At 44.2% G+C, this 20461-nt stretch overlaps 1 protein-coding gene across 3 annotated transcripts in view; it reads right to left on the reverse strand.

Moving 5' to 3' along the window:
- plpp3 (phospholipid phosphatase 3) overlaps positions 1 to 20461 on the reverse strand; it is a 163462-nt gene that overhangs the window by 91079 nt on the left and 51922 nt on the right. For 2 of the 3 annotated variants that reach the window (XM_070886809.1, XM_070886811.1), the window contains exon 2: positions 2738 to 2895. In XM_070886809.1, coding sequence (XP_070742910.1) covers positions 2738 to 2895 — 158 coding nt within the window. Of the gene's footprint in view, positions 1 to 2737; positions 2896 to 4211; positions 4367 to 20461 lie in introns of all 3 variants that reach the window. The other variant, XM_070886810.1, reaches the window with a different exon arrangement.

The following is a 20461-nucleotide window of genomic DNA, read 5'->3' on the forward strand; positions in this document are numbered from 1 at the left end:
ACAGGCAGCAAAAGGAGCGTGCAGCAAACCAGACTCCCCACCCACACTTTCCTTCAACGACTGTCTGTCCCACCTTTGATAGAGACTGTAATTACCGTATTGGACTGTACAGTCAGCTGAGAACTCATTTTTAGAGTGGAAGCAAGTTTTCCTCGATTTCGAGGGACTGCCTATGATGATGATGTCCAGGGTTCTGATCCTGAGTATTGATTTGCTCAAAGTCCATTCATACAGACCTAACAACTGCATGGGGGCGAAATTGCATACCGGGCGGTAACAGCCACGAGGGAGGAGGTGTTCCTGCACCAGGCGTGGAAGTCCCGCCCCGTGACCTATATTCAGGTTACTGCTCCCGAGAGCAAGTGGAGTGCAAAATATCGCGCCCAAGTTACCGGCATCACTAAACTCCCACGGTATTTCGTAAGAGTTATTAGTGGCACCGCGCCCAAGAGAAAAGTCGTTTGCGTCCTGTTAGCGCCTCCCTGGGGTGCTACCGGGAGGGGCAAACTCCAAAAATTTCTCCCCAACATGTGTATTTTTAAACGTTGGCATTCTCAGCAACTTCTTTCTCATGTTGTATGCAGTAGGCCTAATGTTCCAACATCGCCATGGTACCATCGGAAGTGAGGTGGGGCAGGACTTCCATCTGCCATGATGCTGTGGCACTGATCCTATTATAAATTGTGGGGACACATCATTTAAATATGAAGAGGCATGCAGACTGTATAAATATAGCCTGCAACTCTGAAGGGAGCAGCTATAGTCAAACATATGGAGGGAGGGAGTTAGGCCCCAAATGTCTGCACGGCAGAGAGGGAGAGCTGGAGATCTGGTGCAGCAACAGGATATAAAACCTTCTGCTTGAAGAGGATGTGTCAGTGCTGGAGGATCAGTCAACCTGGGCAAGAAGAATGGCAGCAGGGGCCAAGGAAGCTGACACGGAAGTCCCCCTATTAGAGGTATGGAGCAGGAGGGCCGAGCTGTTTCACGTTGGGGCAAGAAACCCATGAAACACTTTGTGGAGCAAGGTGGCTGTGCAGTGAGTGCCACCTTCTTGACTCTCTTGCATAGTAGGAAGAAGTTTAGTGACCTCATCTACTCCCACTGACAATTTCTTCCAGTCTCTTTAAATGTGTGTCATTCCTTCATTCTTTATCCTCATGGTGATCTAAGCATGTCCTTTGGACTCTGCCATCCTGTATCACCTCCTCACCTACAAATGCACTTTCCTTTACTGTGTGCCAGATGAGAGCAGCCCTCCCTAACTCGTCACATCAGTCCCTGGCTTGTCAGCTGTGGCTCAGTGGGTACACATTCGCCTCTGAATCAGTAGGTTGTGGATGCAAGTCCCATTCTAGGGACTTGAGCACATAGATTTAGGCTGACACTCCAGTGCAATGCTGAGGGAGTGCAGCACTGTCGGAGGTGCAGTCTGTCGGATGAGACATTAAATCCTCTCTAGTGGACGTAAAAGATCCCATGGTACTATTTCAAAGAAGAGCAGGGGAGTTATCCCCAGTCTCCTGGCCAATATTTATCCTTCAATCAACATAAATGCAAGTCTTTCTTTCTTTCCTGATTGCTGCCTCTCAAATATCCTTATGTTTGAAAATGTTGCAACTAAAGCCTCTGTTCAATCTGCATTGCAATACTCATCTCCTGCAATACAGGAGAAGGTGGTCCACAACCGCTGGGAATCCCAGTGCATGAGTGGGAGATTTCCCCATTGATGGAGGGCTCAGGGATCCTGGAGAACCATGCGACTGAACCTGTTGGGAATGGAGGTGATATGATGTTGAGCATTCCAAAGCATGTCTATTCTTTACTGGCTTTAGTGTTTGAGAGGATGTTTGGATGTCAGTTTTCAATCGGTCACACAGTTCCAATTATACTTCCTTAATGAACCATCACCTCCTTAAGCAGATCTCCGATACATTCTGGAGGGAGAACACATGGTCTGTTGGAAGATTACCTACTAGTTAGTCTTCTCTTTTGGTGTCCTGTGTAGCCTTATCCTATGAGACTGTCATTTCCTCTTCCTCTTGCTCCTGTTCTGTTTCAATCATATGGATGTATCCGAAATGCCCATAGTAAGGGCTCCATGACAGAAGGGTGGGACCAAAGACAATTCCTTGTTTGAAACTTCTAAATGCCAGTTTGCGGAACTCTCTCTTAGCAGCACAGCTGACAATATATTTTTCTAATCCTCCAATCAAAGCTGATGTCTCAGACAACGTTTGTGGATTTTCAAAGCCTGTAAACTCAATTGTTTCCTTATTTGACAAGTCATGAAGGTCACTTTCCCCTCTTCTACAAGCTTAAGTTAAGCCAGATGATGCAAATGGAGCAATTTTAGGGACAGCAGGTTTTGCTCTCATTATCCTGTTATTTGCATACATCCACCACTTTGGGGGCAGACACAGAATTTAGTATTTATTTTAAAATAAGTGTAACTCTGGAATATCTGATATTCCATCTCCATATGTCACAACTACGTCACTTTGCCCCAAAAAGAACGCACAAATTCAGGCCTTCAATCTTACATAGTAGAAATTTTGGTCAGAGTAAATTAAATTAAATTTTTACTGTTCAAACCTTTCAGTGCAATGCTTATTAGTTTTGAAATGCCATAATTAAAGAAATAAACTTTGCGAAGGAATTCTGCAGATTCATGGCTTGCTCTCTGATAGCAGACAAAAAGGCACAACTGATTTGATCAAAGTGATTGGAGACTTACAGAGAGGATGGTGATTAGAATACCAGCAGCACAAAGCACAGCATCACTGATTGTTTCTCCATTCTTATAGGGATACTTGATGCTTTCGTCATTGCAGTAAAATCCACGCTTATAAGGTTTGATGGCGCTAGTTTCGATAACCAGGAAAGGGAGGCCAGCTAATGGAAAGGACGACAACAGATACAGACAAAGCAAGAGTAAGTAACATAGACAACGAACAGCTTAGGGGCACAACTGCTTCAACAGAGTAAAATATGGCATTACAGGACAAACGCAAAAAATACTCTGTGCACTGTTCACCCCCCTCCTCTCCAGCCCTTATGGGGCATTACTGCACTTATAAACCACGCAGAATTGTGAAATTTAAATCGTGGAAATTGTCGCAGTTACCTCCCAAAACACACTGTACTTCATTTGGATGGTGGGAAGATCAAGCCATCTGAAGTTTGACGTTTGGACAAAAGATAATTTTCCTTAACTCAAGCATTTTAATTTTCATACTATTTTTAAAATAATTACAAAAGTATACATTAAGGCATTTCTTAGTCAATTCTACAGAGTTTATTCTGCTTTGATTCTAGCAAGCCTAGTTTGTCATGTATTTTGTTGGGGTTGAAGAATCCTAGCTAACAGCAGTAAATATGTAAACACAGGGAAATCGTTGCATAGCTATTATCTTGTAATTAGTATTAGAATGAATCCCATGGATCTACAAGGGGCATTAGCGTATGAACAGCCCTGACTACTGGGTTAATCCTCTAATCCCTTCACAACTCTTTGAAATATTTCCACAGTTCTTCGTATCTTCACTTCTTCATTTCATCCCCCCCTCCCCCCCTCTTGTTTTCTTGGCACTACCTTTTTATTAGACATTTTGTTGTATTTCTCCTCGGCTCCATTTGTTTTTTTTATAAAATTCTGCTTAATATCATACATATGACAGGAAGGAACATTGCCCTTTCATCTCTGGGACCCGGGTTCAGCCCAGATATAAAGGATGATAAGCCTCCCCGCATCCCTTCTGTACCTCTCACTCACACAGAGACCACAGAACAAAACACTTTGGTCTCTCTCACTCAGATGAGTCCAAAAGTCATAGGAAATTAAAAATATTCCACTGGTGCAGTAACGAGCACTCTTCTGAGATTGGGGTTCCCAAATATGTTTTGGTTTGAGAGTGATTGATGCTGAAAAAAATGAAATGTGTTTTTGATTCCCCAGGAGTATTAGCAAAAGTATAAATATAGAAATTACTGAATGGTATACAGGCTTACAGACATTAGGCTTCCCCACACCCTCATGTTACTCAATTAAAATAACTTCTGAGATGCTCCCTAAAATATACAGAGCACAGTCCACATAGAGCAGTGAGCTGCCGAGAAACAGAGGGCCCATTAAGAAAATAATTACGGTCACAAAATGCCACATTTTACTTTGTCTCGGCTTGGCCATGCACCAGCAGATATAAACTTACACAAGCAATTGGCAGTAGTGTTCCCACTGCTAAGAGCAGGAGATTGGGTATCACACTTTTCTTATAGCTGTACTTGATGCTGTCGTCATCGCAGTAAAACCCTCTTTGATAGGGAGAGATGCCTGCAACATTTATAACTGCAGCTGGAAGAATAACTGAACAGATAAAGAAATAAATGTAAATATTAGAAATCTGCTGATCAGATTCCAAACCGACAAAGAGATATGTTCAGGTCGGATTTGTAACTACTACATGGTTTTATTTTCTTTAAATTAAAGCTGTAATATTATACCGTGTAGCAAAACACTGAACTTTCATTACTGACAGTGAATCACATTATTTTTAAACTTGTGCAGGAAAAAAAAAGTAAAGGTCCAGCATCATCAGAATGTTTACAAATTTGTATTGGACAGTTGAACTCTCTGACAGGATAATGTCATGGCTGAGTATTCATATCGTAGCATCGTCCGATACCAATAACTATGGTAGTAGGCTGTTCCACAAATCAAGGGAATGTTCTTCCCAAGAAAGGATTGTATGATGGTGCTGGGCCTTTTCAAGACACATTCCTGTTATGTATCCTCTGCTCTTCTCAGATTACTAATCATTCCTATTGTAGATTGTCCAGGGTTTGTAAAAACAACAGAGGTTGCCACTGTTCCACCAAATAAATATTTATTAATTAGTAAAAGCTAATAAAATACTGAATCATAATTTTTTGTTGTGGTTGTGCAAAGTGTTGTGTACAATATGGGATAGGCACTACATGCACTCACACTTACATATCCAATCTATTATATAATATCAGTCAGCACAGCGGAGTGATCAAACTGCACCATATCAATGGCAAATTGTGGCTGGGATGCCTATGTCTGATTATCTACAGTTTATTAAACGTCTAGAAATTGGAATGAAATACTATAGATAATCGCATTGAGATTAAAAGGTTTCTATATAATGATATCGACAATGCAAATGTGGAGGGTGGGGTATGGACCATAAGGCATCAACCAGCTACGCGACTTAGGAGTCTTCAAGTGCCAACACTCTTAACCAAGTGAATACATTTTTTTTCTTTTTATTTGGACAATAAATTATTAGACCGATTTATTATTCCTTTGTGGGAAATGGCTTACAGCCATGGAATTGCTAAACTAAAGTGCACATGGTTAAGTTCCAAACATTAGAATTTTTAAAAAGAATATTAATCATAACAATGCTGCTTCTCTACAGTAACCAATTCTCCCAAGTGATCAGGAATGATTTACCTTAGTTACTTCTCATTAGGATTTATTCACCTCTCAAGTCCATCTCTTATAACTAATCTGTTGTTGACACCAAATTGGTATGGTATAGTAATCTGTGATGAGAGCTGTGAAAGACTGCAAAAGAACTTGGCTATAAAATAAAAAGAACAAGAGGGTAATATAAAATTTATACAAGAACTTAGACTACAGTTGGAGTATTGTGTGCTGCTTTGAGCACCTCATTATAGAAAGAGATCAAGCAATGAAAAAGGCACAGTGTAGTTCGTTAGGATTTTACCAGGAATGGGGGATTACAATTATGAAAAAAACTTGAAATGTTAGAGCTTTTTTCACTGGAGCTGAACAGGTTGAGAGATGACCTGATAGAGGTCTTCAAAATAATGATAGGTTATGATGAGATAGTTAGTGACAGATTGTTTTCATTAATCAGTGTGATAGTAACAAGATTTATCAGAAAGAGCATTAAACAGAAGGTGAGAAAAAAATCTAAATAAATGGCTCACGTGCAGAAAAGCACCAGCAGTCTTGGTGGATTGCATGGCCTGTCCCTGTGCTATAATGGCTTGGATTCTAAGGATGGGAGGTTGCAAACTTTGTTTTAAAAATGTACCCATTGTTTGGTTTTACCAGTACCCCCCAAGATTTTAAGATTTATTTTCTCAAAGACAAATTACTTGAAACTTGATTAACAATTTTGCTATAAACATAAAGATAGATACATTGAAAGTGGCAAATACTAGCAGACCCGACTGGTAAGATCTATCCGTTTATAAAATTAGATAAAAATTAGCAATTGTTACATCGTTCTATTACCTCAGCTAATTCACTCCTACACAATCTTAGCGATCTCTTCCTGAAAACACAAGTTTTTATGCAGCATCTGACCTTTAATGACCTCCTGAACTCCTTAATCAATGAGTGTTCAGATTTGACATTTCATGAAAAATGCCTATGAACCATTCTCCATAATTCAGATGTAAGAACTCTTTGAACAACATTTTAAAAGGTAATAAATCTCCAGATGAGAAAACTGTAACCTAAAAAGAACAGTTTGATTGCACGTAGGTCATGTTTTATCTTTTACTTAAGTTATAGGGAGCTTGACCTTTCACCAGAAATTGCCTGTTAGCAGACCTCGACTTGCTCTATGCCTTGCCTTTATGTTTGTTTTCTGAGTCCAACTGGCCAACAATCCATAAACAACTAACCTCACAGCTTTAACAGAACTGAAAACAAGTCAGCACATTGGACATAATGTCATCATGTTAAAACACTCTGGGGCTGAAATTGCCCCCACAGCTGCGGTTCAGGTCACCTCTTGAGCGATATTCGGCTCTTTTTTAGTTTTTTTTTTCTTGGCTCTGGAAGTCGTTCTTAATGGGGGAGGTGACAACACTTAAGTGGCAACACCTGAGGGGCGGAGGTTGGGGACGGTGCTGCGTGACCGCCGCGATGACGTAATCACGGCACTGCGTCACCACGGTTCTCCCCTTCACTTAAAAGGGAGAGCCTCCGCAATTTTAAAACTTCGGCCCACTGGGCCACCAGGGAGGATTTCGGCCGGGCCAGCAGCCTATCACCCAAGAGGGGCTGCCAGGCTGTCTGTGGGCGGCCCAACCGAAGCCGGGGGCATAAATGTCAACCGACATGGCAGTCGGCCGCCAAAATAAACATGGCAGCAATGGCAGTGCATCCTCCCCTTTAAGGGAAGCCACACCGCTGTTGCAGAAGGCCTCAGCCTTACCGGACCACCAGGAAAAAAAACAGGTTTTGACATCGTTGGGCGGTCCGAAGATTTTTGGAGGGAAATGTTGCTGTTGGGGGAGTGGGGGGGGGGGTAGATCAGCGGGGCGCACGGTGATGATGTGCTTACCGTGGATTGGCAGCAGCGGAAGGGTGGGGGGGGGGTGGGGATCATGGCACCACCGGGAAAACTCGGGAGGGCAATTGGGTTAGCAGCGGCCATTCCACGAAAAGTTGGCGGCCACTTCACTCCGCAGCATGGCCGCCGATTTGCGGTGGTAACAGGCCTTAAGGAAAGGGGAAATTTCGGCCCTTCCATTTTCAATCCATTATAACTTTTTTCTGCAATAAATCTTTAATGACATCTTCCCTGCATCACTTAACAAGTGCAGATCTTTATCAAAAAGTTCTATATTAATCTTCATTATGGTTCACTCCAGGGAATTGGGATGATGGAGCCAAATTGTGCAAAATAATGGGGAAGCAAGGAAGTTAACTGCAGATTCAAATTTTAGAGAGCCCTATTGACTGATGGGTCAACTCCCTAGACCGTAAGAAATTTTACTTTTCTCATTTAAGCACAGGTAATAGGGCACCAACAAGGCAAAGTTAAGCACTCTAAGAACTTTACTTCACTCAGGGCAGGCTTGTTATTATCATAACTTGTCATCTGGCTGGTCAATGTTTGCAGTTAAATCAACAGATTCAAATTGTTCATGTTCCATGGAACCACAGTGTAATGTATTTGCTTCTTGGGTTCTTTGCTTAAGAATTCATAGCAATACATTGCTATTAAGAACTAGTTGGTTTATTAGCAAAGGTTTAACAATCACACTACACATTAACAGTTCATCCACCAGGCTCACAACCACTGGCCTCATCGTGGATACCCTGAACCCAACTGGCTGGGGTTTTATTGAGCCTTGTGAACATCACATGACTGGCTAAGCCACTCCCAACTCAACAGCTCTACAACTATTTTAAAATAAACAGATACAGCCGAGTGCCCCCTTATTAAAGGGACACTAGAACCCACAAATCACCAACTAAAAGTTAAAGGGAACTTTAACAGATCAAATTAAAATTCTGTTCCCTGTTGTAATGATGCACTCCAGTCCCTCCGGTGCCCACCTCTCGTGGAAGGCCGCGAGTGTACCGGTAGACACTGCGTGCTTCATCTCCAGGGACAACCCTGGCACGAACGTAGCCGTGGCAGAGAGGCAGACGGTCGGGCTGTACAACCCACCTTGACCGCCCACTGCCTGAACCTGTTAATGGCCACCTTGGCCAGGCCCAGGAGTAGTCCTACAAGGAGGCCCTCCAACCTGCCCACTCTTCTCCGCACTGGGTGCCCAAAGGTCAGGAAAGTGGGGTTGAAGTGCAGCCAGAAATCGAGGAGCAGACCCTTCAAATAATGGAAAAGGGGCTGCAACCTCACACATGGAACACAGATTTTTCAACAGCTCTACAACTATTTTTGTTGTAACTGTAAACAAGTGCCCCTTGGTTAAAGAGGGGGTCACACTCCAAAAACTTTCAATCAAGTGCCCCCTTGTTTTGTTTTTTCTGAGGGTACCAAAAGCACAAATTATACAAGTGCGCCCTGGCTAAAAGGGGAGGGGGGGTGGCACTAAAACCGACAAACTTAAACAAATTAAACTTTGGATATTGTGGTTCAAATTAAAATTTGGTTGCTGGGGGTGATGATGCACTCCAGTCCCTCCAGCGCCCACCTCTCACGGGAGACCGCGAGCATACCGGTGGACACTGCATGCTCCATCTCCAAGGACACCCTGGCTCGGATGTCACCACGGAAGAGAGATAGGCAGTCGGGCTGAATGATCCCCTTGCCCGCCCGCTGCCTGGACCGAGTGATGGCCACCTTGGCCGTGCCCAGGAGCAGTCCTACGAGGAGGCTTTCCGACCTGCCCACTCCCCTCCGCACAGGGTGCCCAAAGATCAGGGGTGTGGGACTGAAGTGCAACCAGAATTTGAGGAGTAGCCCCTTCAAATATTGGAAGAGGGGCTGTAACCTTGCACATTTAACATAGATGTGGAACATGGACTTTTCAACAGCTCTACAACTCTTTTGTTGTAAACAAAATAAACAGTTAAATCAAGTGGCCCCTGATCTGGGGAACACTCCAAACACTTTTCATTGCCCTTTTTTTGTTTGTTTTTTGTGCTTCTTTTTTGTGGATTTTTTTGGGGCATTAAAACCATAAATTTTACAAGTGCCCCCTGGCTAAAATGTGGGGGACACTAAAACCGGCAATAAAAACAAATTAAACTTTAAAACATATAAAATCTAATTAAAATTTGGTTGCCGGGGGTGATGATGCACTCCAGTCCCTCCGGCGCCCACCTCTCGCGGAAGGCCGCGAGCGTACCGGTGGATACAGCGTGCTCCATTTCCAGGGACACCCTGGCTCGGATGTAAGCACGCAAGAGAGGCAGGCAGTCAGGCTGATTGACCCCCTCGACCGCCCGCTGCCTGGACCGGCTGATGGCCCCCTTGGCTGTGCGCAGGAGCAGTCCTAAGAGGAGGCCTTCCGACCTACCCGCTCCCCTCTGCACAGGGTGCCCAAAGATCAGGAGTGTGGGACTGAAGTGCAACCAGAATTTGAGGAGCAGCCCCTTTAAATAATGGAACAGGGGCTGCAACCTCACACAATCAACATATACATGGAACACGGACTTTTCAGCAGCTCTACAACTATTTTGCTGTAATCAGAAAATCAAGTGCCACCTGATTAAAGGGGGAGGCACACTCCAAAATCTTTTCAAGTGCCCCCTTGTTTTTTTTTTGGTTTTTTGAGGGCACTAAAACACAAATTATATAATTGCCCCTTGGCAAAAAGGGGGGGGGGCACTAAAACTGGCACAATAAACAAATTAAACTTTAGACAAAAACATCAAATTAAAATTTGGTTGCCGGGGTGATGATGTACTCCAGTGCCTCCGGCGCCCACCTCTCATGGAAGGTCGCGAGCGTACCGGTGGAAACCGCGTGCTCCATCTCCAGGGACCTCCTCACAAATGCAAAGGCAAATGGGCCACCGGCTGGTATGCTTATCTCAGATTGAGCATAGCTTGTACTGCCAATATTAACATAAGCAGACATCTGAGGGTGCAGTGGGATAGACATCAGACTTTCACCTTGGGGCTCTGGGTTTAAATCCAGCCGGGAATGATGGGATGAAAATCTCCTCTTGCCTGCAAGGTTCCAACTTGTCTCAAGCCAGTTCCACATGGGCACAGACCTACACGTTTAAACGTGGCACTAACTGCAATGAGTGGCCACAGGATGGGAGAAATGGACAAAGAGTCTCCCCAATGCCATAGGAGATGCTCTTCTGAGGTCGAGGCAGATCTAACCAAGCTGGGAGTGCCTAATGCCGATAAGTGTCCCGATCTCCAATACTCAGGTCTCTCATTGTCATCTGAGAGTTTTGGACAAGGGATGAAAGTTAATTTAAGTGAAATGCTACTCACAAAATTCCAATACAATTAAATTGCAGGCTGTGGATTGCATTGTTTGTTTATAATATTTCAGTCAGCTACAATGATTCATTAAATTTGCCATTATTCCCAGTAATATCCCCAGCTGTGTGTTCTGGAGGATTTTTTTCTTGGTAGTCTCTGGGTCAAAAGGATTTCTGTTCGAATCAGGAATTAGCTTTGAAATAGCTTGGTAATCTGGGCCCGTTTACACCAACATCCAAACCGTCCTTCAGAAAATGCTGCTTTTATGCAATGCCCTTCTCTAGGGCATTGCATAAGGAGAGTATCAAATCAAAGACCAATGCGTATAAGGTGGCCAAGGTTAGTGGGAAACTCAAGGATTGGGAAAATTTTAAACAACAGCAAAGAATGACTAAAAAAGCAATAAAGAAAGGAAAGATAGATTTCGAAGGTAAACTTGCGCAAAACATAAAAACAGATAGTAAAAGCTTTTACAGATATATAAAACGGAAAAGAGTGACTAAAGTAAATGTTGGTCCCTTAGAAGATGAGAAGGGGGATTTAATAACGGGAAATGTGGAAATGGCTGAGACCTTAAACAATTATTTTGCTTCGGTCTTCACAGTGGAAGACACAAAAACCATGCCAAAAATTGCTGGTCACGGGAATGTGGGAAGGGAGGACCTTGAGACCAGGGGGGTAGTGCTGGACAGGCTAATGGGACTCAAGGTAGACAAGTCCCCTGGTCCTGATGAAATGCATCTCAGGGTATTAAAAGAGATGGCGGAAGTTATAGCAGATGCATTTGTTATAATCTACCAAAATTCTCTGGACTCTGGGGAGGTACCAGCGGATTGGAAAGCAGCTAATGTAATGCCTCTGTTTAAAAAAGGGGGCAGACAAAAGGCAGGTAACTATAGGCCGGTTAGTTTAACATCTGTAGTGGGGAAAATGCTTGAAACTATCATTAAGGAAGAAATAGCGGGACATCTAGATAGGAATAGTGCAATCAAGCAGACGCAGCATGGATTCATGAAGGGAAAATCATGTTTAACTAATTTACTAGAATTCTTTGAGGATATAACAAGCATGGTGGAGAGAGGTGTACCGATGGATGTGGTGTATTTAGATTTCCAAAAGGCATTCGAAAAGGTGCCACACAAAAGGTTACTGCAGAAGATAGAGGTATGCGGAGTCAGAGGAAATGTATTAGCATGGATAAAGAATTGGCTGGCGAACAGAAAGCAGAGAGTCGGGATAAATGGGTCCTTTTCGGGTTGGAAATCGGTGGTTAGCGGTGTGCCACAGCGATCGGTGCTGGGACCACAACTATTTACAATATACATAGATGACCTGGAAGAGGGGACAGAGTGTAGTGCAACAAAATTTGCAGATGACACAAAGATTAGTGGGAAAGCGGGTTGTGTAGAGGACACAGAGAGGCTGCAAAGAGATTTGGATAGGTTAAGCGAATGGGCGAAGGTTTGGCAGATGGAATACAATGTCGGAAAGTGTGAGGTCATCCACCTTGGGAAAAAAAAACAGTAAAAGGGAATATTATTTGAATGGGGAGAAATTACAACATGCTGAGATGCAGAGGGACCTGGGGGTCCTTGTGCATGAATCCCAAAAAGTTAGTTTGCAGGTGCAGCAGGTAATCAGGAAGGCGAATGGAATGTTGGCCTTCATTGCGAGAGGGATGGAGTACAAAAGCAGGGAGGTCCTGCTGCAACTGTAGAGGGTATTGGTAAGGCCGCACCTGGAGTACTGCGTGCAGTTTTGGTCACCTTACTTAAGGAAGGATATACTGGCTTTGGAGGGGGTACAGAGATGATTCACTAGGCTGATTCCAGAGATGAGGGGGTTACCTTATGATGATAGATTGAGTAGACTGGGTCTTTACTCGTTGGAGTTCAGAAGGATGAGGGGTGATATTATAGAAACATTTAAAATCATGAAAGGGATAGACAAGATAGAGGCAGAGAGGTTGTTTCCACTGGTAGGGGAGACTAGAACTAGGGGGCACATCCTCAAAATACGGGGGAGCCAATTTAAAACCGAGTTGAGAAGGAATTTCTTCTCCCAGAGGGTTGTGAATCTGTGGAATTCTCTGCCCAAGGAAGCAGTTGAGGCTAGCTCATTGAATGTATTCAAGTCACAGATAGATAGATTTTTAACCAATAAGGGAATTAAGGGTTACGGGGAGAGGGCGGGTAAGTGGAGCTGAGTCCACGGCCAGATCAGCCATGATCTTATTGAATGGCGGAACAGGCTCGAGGGGCTAGATGGCCTACTCCTGTTCCTAATTCTTATGTTCTTATGTTTATGTTCTAATATTTTGACAAGTTAATTATGTCAGGACAAAAACTCATGAATGAGCTGAATGAGATCTGAATGTTTTGTTATCCCTCACTCAATAAAGGAGATCTCCTCTTGGCTAAAAATTAGATTAGGCCTGAAAATAAGCAGGGGGATCATGATGCGCTATTGGCCATTGCCCATTCAAAGTAGTGCAGGCTGCATGCGACCTTCATGCTACCTGCTAATTACCACGATTGCTGCATTCAGCCCAGTGCTGAGCACACTGCTGAGTGACTGAGCGCTCGTGCGAGGCTGGCTCCATTTGAAGCTAGCTTCCACTTTTAAAGGCAGTCTGCTCCTCTTAAAGGTGAGCTTTATTCTGCATTCAGCAGCTGCTGGAAGTGGCTTGTCAAGGAAACTCTGAGTGAATAATGGCTGATGATGCGCTCGTGGACAGCTGTCCGGAACATGGATATACAAGCTGCCTCCTCCCTTCCTCCTTCTCTTTCACCTTCTCCCGAGATGGTCCAGTAACCCGTGGTGGCAAGGGCTGCATCCTCATGTTGGCAAAGCCAATGAAAGCCCCTCTCCTGGAGTAGAGAGCCTCTGTGGGCTCCCAGATGTATCGATGGATGGCGAACTGAGTGATGTTAACTATGTCGCCTGTTCCAGCCTGGAAGGATCTGCTGGTGAAAAAATTCAGCGGTCACCTTGAGGGCCACTGGAGGAGCCATCGTCACCTTGCTCTGAGGCTGCAGTTCTGGTTCCAAGAGGTGGCAGAGTTCTGTGACCACTTCCTTGGTGAAGAAGAGCCACCAAACACACTGCTCCTGGCTTAGGTGCAGGTGGGAGAAGTGCTCCCTGAAGACCCTAGGTGGGTAAGGCTGCCTACTGAGAGCCCTCCTCCGCTTTCCCTCCTCCCTCTGGGAGCAGCTTGTCTTTGCTGCCTCTGCTCCATCTCCCTGTCGTGCTGCAGTGCAAGGGGAACTGCAACTAGAGCCCTGATGACCGGGAGCCAGTATTGTACACAGAGGCCTTCCAATAGCAGCCAATGTCTTCTCAATGTTCAGCAGCACTGCCTGCACACTTAAAAAAATTCTTAAATCTGTTCCATCAACCTACAAACTCTGCAAGAGCCAGTACAAAAGCAATAAGCAGCATACCTGCAAGTTGGATGTACATCTTTAAGTAGCGCTGGTGGGGGATCCCTCGTGCAGCTGAACGCACGTTCAGTTATGTGTGTTCAGGAGAAACCATTGAATGGAGCAGCAATGTTGAAAATGGCAGGTCATGCGTCAAATTACATGTCGCAATCTGTCTACTCTGCTTACTGCCAGCACACCTTCTCCCGCCCGCGCGGTCAACTTCGCCAAGATGGCGAACAACGCGGGAAGTGGGCGGAAGTGCAGTGGACACCATTTTTTAAAACACCCAAAACTACTGGCGCTACGGGGTTGAATTTCACGGCTAGTGTCTCCTCCCACATACAGATCGAAGGCCCAGTCCCAACCACGTGAGTAAAATCACCAGCGAGTACCTGTGTCCTACCATTCCACTGTCATAAAACAGGAAGCGGTGGAACATTGCCAGGATAGAGGCACGATCACAGCTTCAGCTCTGATGTTTTCTTTCCTGCTAATGAAAATTCATTAAAATTCTTAAACCTAAGCCTAAGCTTTCATATAAGAAATAGAAGTAAGTGAGAAAATGCCCTTCTGTTTTAATAAACAGACTTTTGGCATCTGGCTTACATTTTAGAAATTTCCGGACAGCCTGTTTAAAAATCCAGACTTTCCAGTCCAAAAGCATACAGGTGGCAACCCTGCGACAGGTTGCAACCCCAAATCCCTGGCAACTTCAGTTAAGGTAATATTCATGCTGGGAAAGTATTAGTAAAAGGAGTATTCTAAATACCAACATGAGTGACAGGTCATGCTGCTAACTTCACTTCACTTTGCGATTAAACAAACGAGCTTCCATTCACACAGACCTGTGCTCATTTCAAGGACTGTTTTGGTTTAAGGGGGAAGGAAGGGAGTGGTTTTAAAACCTATTCAGTCAGTTTGATCAATTTGTAATGTTAAAAGAAAAAAAAATCAAAGGCCTCAAAAAGAAGTCAGCATTGTGTCAAAATTCTTTGAAACTTTACTCCCTCAGATTTTAATACTTAAGAACACTTTAGAAAAACAGGGATTGGCTTTCGAGGACCGCCTGAGGGAAAGCAGAGGACACTTTGTGCTGAGCTTGCACTCATGTGGTGAGCATAACTGAAGTGGCCTGTGTCTGCCTCTCAGGCTTAGATCCAGGCTTTTACCTCAGGAAGAAAATAAACACATTTCAACTTTGTAGTTCTCCTTAAAAAAAAGCAGGAATTTCAATATTTCCCACACATAAAGCACTTATTGAAAATACTGGAGCCAACTAATTATCACCTGCTCTCTATAGTACCTTATTCACCCTATAGGATTTTGTGAGGGGTGGGTGGGCAGGGGAGTGTTAGGGCAGGGGAGGGGGAAAGAGACAGTAAATCTGTGGGCCATAATCCCGGCAGTTATTCTGGGATCATACCGACTAGTGCTCTCCAGCACGAATTCTGCCAGGGTTTGTAGGGTCAGTGGCAAAGCACCTAATGTGGATGGGGCAAGCGGGCAACTGTGCCACTATGAGCACATCTCCAGTTACCGCCAACCACATGCAGCTGGAAAATCTGGCCCAGGTGCACATCCTCCCCGCCCCCGCCCCAACCTTAACCATATGCTCTATGGCTTCCTCTATAAGCGAGCCAATAAATATGTATTTTTTTTAAGTTGGCATTCTTCAAGGGTCGAGGCCACTTGCCTTGCCTGGGCTCCTCAGTAGGTCGACTTACACCCATCTGGAAACTAGTAATCTCACTGGATCCTGAATTAGCCGGCAAAGTGGGAACTCGTGGCGTACGGTGTCCTTACCCTTGGCTCCACTCCCAACAACATTCGCCTTGTAAGGGATGAGCGGAAGTTACGGAGGGTGCCCGGCATTAGTCCCGAGAAAATTTAGTGCCTCTGACTTGTAGGCTCTCAGGTCTTCAGTGATGCCAATCCAGTATCATCTCTCAATATCAAATTATATTCTCCTAATTTACATATGAACTCATCAGGGATCATTTTGATTTTGGAAATGAGAATCGGGAAAGATGTATAACAGGCAGCCGATCCGATATCGCCTGTTTCACACCATCAACCAAAGTCAAAATCTATGTCACTATTCTGCAGCTTATTAAAACATTAAATCAACTTAATATTTAAGAAGAGATAAATGAAATGACTGTAAATGTCCAGTACCTTGGTATAAGTACTGCCCACATAGAGCAGGAGACAAGTGTTTGTGCCGTGTGGGGAAACCCTGATCTCAGCTGGCCCACCTTGATTGGGAAGAAGGGAAAACCACCTAGTTGAGCCTTTTAATGGCGACAGTACTACTAATGTATTCAGTTCACCAAAAGTTTCAACATTTTCGTAACTACAATATTATTTTTCCACCAGAAGTTAAATTAAACCAATTGACAATTTTTCCTGATTCCCTCCGAGAATCCTGGCAAAGAGGGAGCATTCTGCAGCTGCATACGTTCCCTAGGTTCCGATCAAATATATCAAGTTTATGCATGTTGTTAATATTCATTCATGCGTGCTTATTCTGCAGATCTGCAATGAATGATTTAATTGATGGAGAACAGATTACTTCAGTATAACTCATAAACACTGTGCTTTGTGGGCTATAGAGAATCATGGCCAGTGGGTCTGACGAAGGATCATCGACCTAATCCAACCTCTCTCCACAGATGCTGCCTGACCTATGGAGTGTTTCCAGCATTTTCTGATTTTATTTCAGGCTGGTCAGTGGGCGATGTATTGTAAGGTATATGCAGTCCTGGGTTCGATCAGAGTACTGCTCACCCTGTGTATGCATAGAAACCTAAAACCAACAAAAATGAGGCCCACCCCTTTTATATCAATGGATACTAAAACAATTGACAGCTGTACACAACACATGTGGATCATGTTATTTTTGCAGAAGGCTCTGTACCGAAAATATTAACAATGTCTGTTGTCTCCACAGATGCTGACTGGCCTGCTGTGTGATTTGAGCCTTTTCAGATTTTGTTCCAAATCATTTTATTCTTCTGTTTTTAATGAGGCATTATTGCTGCTTTTAGGAGGCTTTTAGCAGGATTCTAATACACACATTCCCCAAAAACTCTGCTACATATGCTGCAGAGTAAATTTTCAAAATACAGTTTTTGAATTTTCCCATCTTAAGCTTTGGTGATTTTTTTTTTAAAGCATCGGACATGATTGGTGGTGTGAGAATCAAACGCTCCTCCACACGCTTAATTATTCCAACTTCAGTTTCTGAACCATTGCTTGTAGATTTTTGCCATTACCATGACAACACCAGTCTGGACTAGCATTATATTTTACTTTCACGTTTTGGGATTTTCTTCAAAATATTTCCACAAAGGGGATTCGGAATGAAAAAAGAAGTTACACTTGAGGATTGTGTTTTAAAGCAAAGTGTTTTGAACCTGTCACTGGGAGAACTGCCTACTTTTCTTTGCGTAGCATCACGGAATCTATACCGTACCTTAACAGGCTGATTTAAGGTTTAATCTGAAGGACACTTGACAATGTAGTGCTCCCTCAGCACCGCATTGTCGTAGTGAATAAACTACACAGATTGTAAAACAGATCACCTGCATGTGGTGGGTGTCCAGGGGGTAAAAATATATTTATCAAAGATGCAAAACTACAGAAGAAATACTGGAGCTGAAGTTGGTCTACAGCAGTGGTGCAAAACGGCCACTCATTTTACACCCCACCCGATGTTCTTTTCAATTGAAGTCAGTGAAAAAGAAAAGCGAGTGATGTATAAAACGGGCGGTCGGTTCGTTATCGTCTGTTTTGCACCACTGCCGAAGATCAATTTCACCCCCCTCTAATCTCGACATTCAGTTATCAAAATGTGAGTCAATACATGTTCTTCCCGCCGCCGTAAAATAAAGAGATTTAGGCCAGTGAGATTATTAGGCACAGAAAATAAATTGACATTTGTAAACTGCTAATGAAATTGATTTGAAAGAAGACAGAGACTTAGGTTCAGCTGGTGATGTTTATTATCTCTGTTTCGCTGACTGACTTCAGAAAGCAAAAACCCTTTCCTGATGGTTTAGAGCAGTGAAAAGTCCTCTAGACATTTGAACACCTTTTGTTCATGCGTTAATGTTTCTCCTGGACTTTCAAAGCAATTCCCATCAATTCTGCACCATAAGGTAAATATGCAAAAGTCTCTTTGACGTTAAGATTTGCCAGCTGCAAAAATACTGTACAGATGAGCCCCTGTAACTGAAGAACTGCTCAGAGACCTGGGGAGCTTTCCTGATACCCATTATGACCACTCTGTGCATCATGTCACTTCGGAGTGCACTAATTGCTTTTAAATTAAAATCCATCACATGACAAGTAGTGGAATGGGAACAGCCATAAAAAGGTTCAGCAATAGCTCACATGTCAAACTGTGAGGACTTACAACTGAGACAGAATTCAGAATAAAGGAGGCACGATTTTAACCCCTGGGCGGGAACGTGGCTAAAGCAAGTCACATGTACATGTCCGGGAGCAGCAGCGGGCAGTCTCCCACCATTTTAACGGCCAGGCCTCACACATATCGCTTGCCGACTTCCCGATGAAACGAGACGTGAAGCTGGCAGGAAGCGGCTTCCCGACCATTAAAATCGGGAGGCAGGAGGCCGCCGCCGTGGATCCACGGGAACAATCATCAGCACAGGGTAAGTGTTCTAGGAGGGGAATCTCAATCAGGGGAAAGTGGAGAAACCCGGGGCATGGGCGACCCAAGCTACTCCTGGCCCACAAGGAAACTAAAAAGAATATTTTAAAACTTACCTTGCTGGGCCTCTTCTGGCCCTGGTTGCTGTGCCTGGCAGGTTTAGTCCATTCAGGCCTCAGGTTAAAACAGCAGAGCAGAGCATGATCAGTATATTTAAAGTGGGCCCTGCCGGCTTCGGGTGGGTGTCCTTGCTGTCTGCAATTTAACATTGCAGTCAGCCAGATTGGGGAGAGAAAGGAAAGGGTGGGTTCCAGTCCATTTTAACTGTTTCTATAGCCTCAATTTTAACAACCCCAGTCTAATTTCCTACCAGGCCCAGGGGAAGGGAGGTGGGGGAGTTAGAATGAGGCCAGTCATTTAACCCCTCTGATCCCGCTGCCGTCCCACCGTGTCCCAATCTTAGCCTGCTCTTCTGATATCCGCAGGAAGGAAGAGGAATCCTTCTTTAAATGACATCATCGGGACCCGACTGCAATATTAGTTGGAGGCCTGAGCAAGGGAGCAGTGACCAGCTTCTCTGTCAGGCCAGACCTACTGGGAGAGGATTCGTGGGCCAGAAGAGGTCCAGCAGGCAAGTTTGAACATTTTGATTTTAGGTTTAGCTGTGCTCCTCTGGGCCTCACAAAGAAGCCTTGGGCCTCCCTTGCTCCACCCTACCTCCTCCCCCCCACGCCCTCCCAATCACGGCCAGCAAGCTCCCCCAGAGCTCCCCCTTCTCCGACTGGTCCTGCCACGCCGGGCGGGACTCCAGGAAAATGTATTCAAATGAGGCCCGGCCTCAGGACGCTCACATACTCCATTCCCATCCTCACTCTAAGTACCACTGTCTTAATAAGATGTTTTGTATAATGCCCCTATGACATTGCTACAAATGATAAAGAAATATGCCCTATAATATATAGAAGTATTAATATATTAAACTTTGGTATATCTGTTTGTCACACTCCAAACACAGCAGCTCAGACGTCACATTTTGTTTTAATGCTGAGTGCTCTGACCTGCAGCCTAAAACTGACAAAACACTTGCCAACAGGCAAAGTTCCCTGACCAAGCAATTAAACTCGCAATGACCTGAGCCTCTGCTTACTTACTGACAATCAGATTTGGTGGCCTTAAAGGGAACCAGTCCCACTTTGCTGGAATAATACATTGTGCAATACATGATATAACACTACTGTCCTTATAAAACACTGGGCCTGAATTTAAGCCACCTCAAGTAAATGGGGCAGTAGTGGCCCAGAAGTGGTGTTGAATCACTTACCACCCCATTTATGCTGGAGATCTGGCTGCCACCATTTTGGAAGGGACCACCCATAAGCAGCGAGAGTGCCCACCTGATTGTAGCATTAGGCACTTTTAATATGCAAATTGGGAAACAATAACATACATAGTACCCTGATTGCCATTTTGTGGGACAAATGGGTAGAGCATGTACCACGAATGCTCCTACCATTTGTCTGAGGGGGGCAATTTCAATGAATGGCCGAAATATTTACTTATTAAATTTGGTGGCTCACAGGAACTACTGCTGCTCTGGGTTGGCTCCTACCGCCATTGCTACTCCTCCCCCCTGGCTTGCCTAGTGTCTAAGCT

The sequence above is a fragment of the Pristiophorus japonicus genome, chromosome 8 (assembly GCF_044704955.1).
Source record: "Pristiophorus japonicus isolate sPriJap1 chromosome 8, sPriJap1.hap1, whole genome shotgun sequence".
NCBI lineage: Eukaryota > Metazoa > Chordata > Chondrichthyes > Pristiophoridae > Pristiophorus > Pristiophorus japonicus.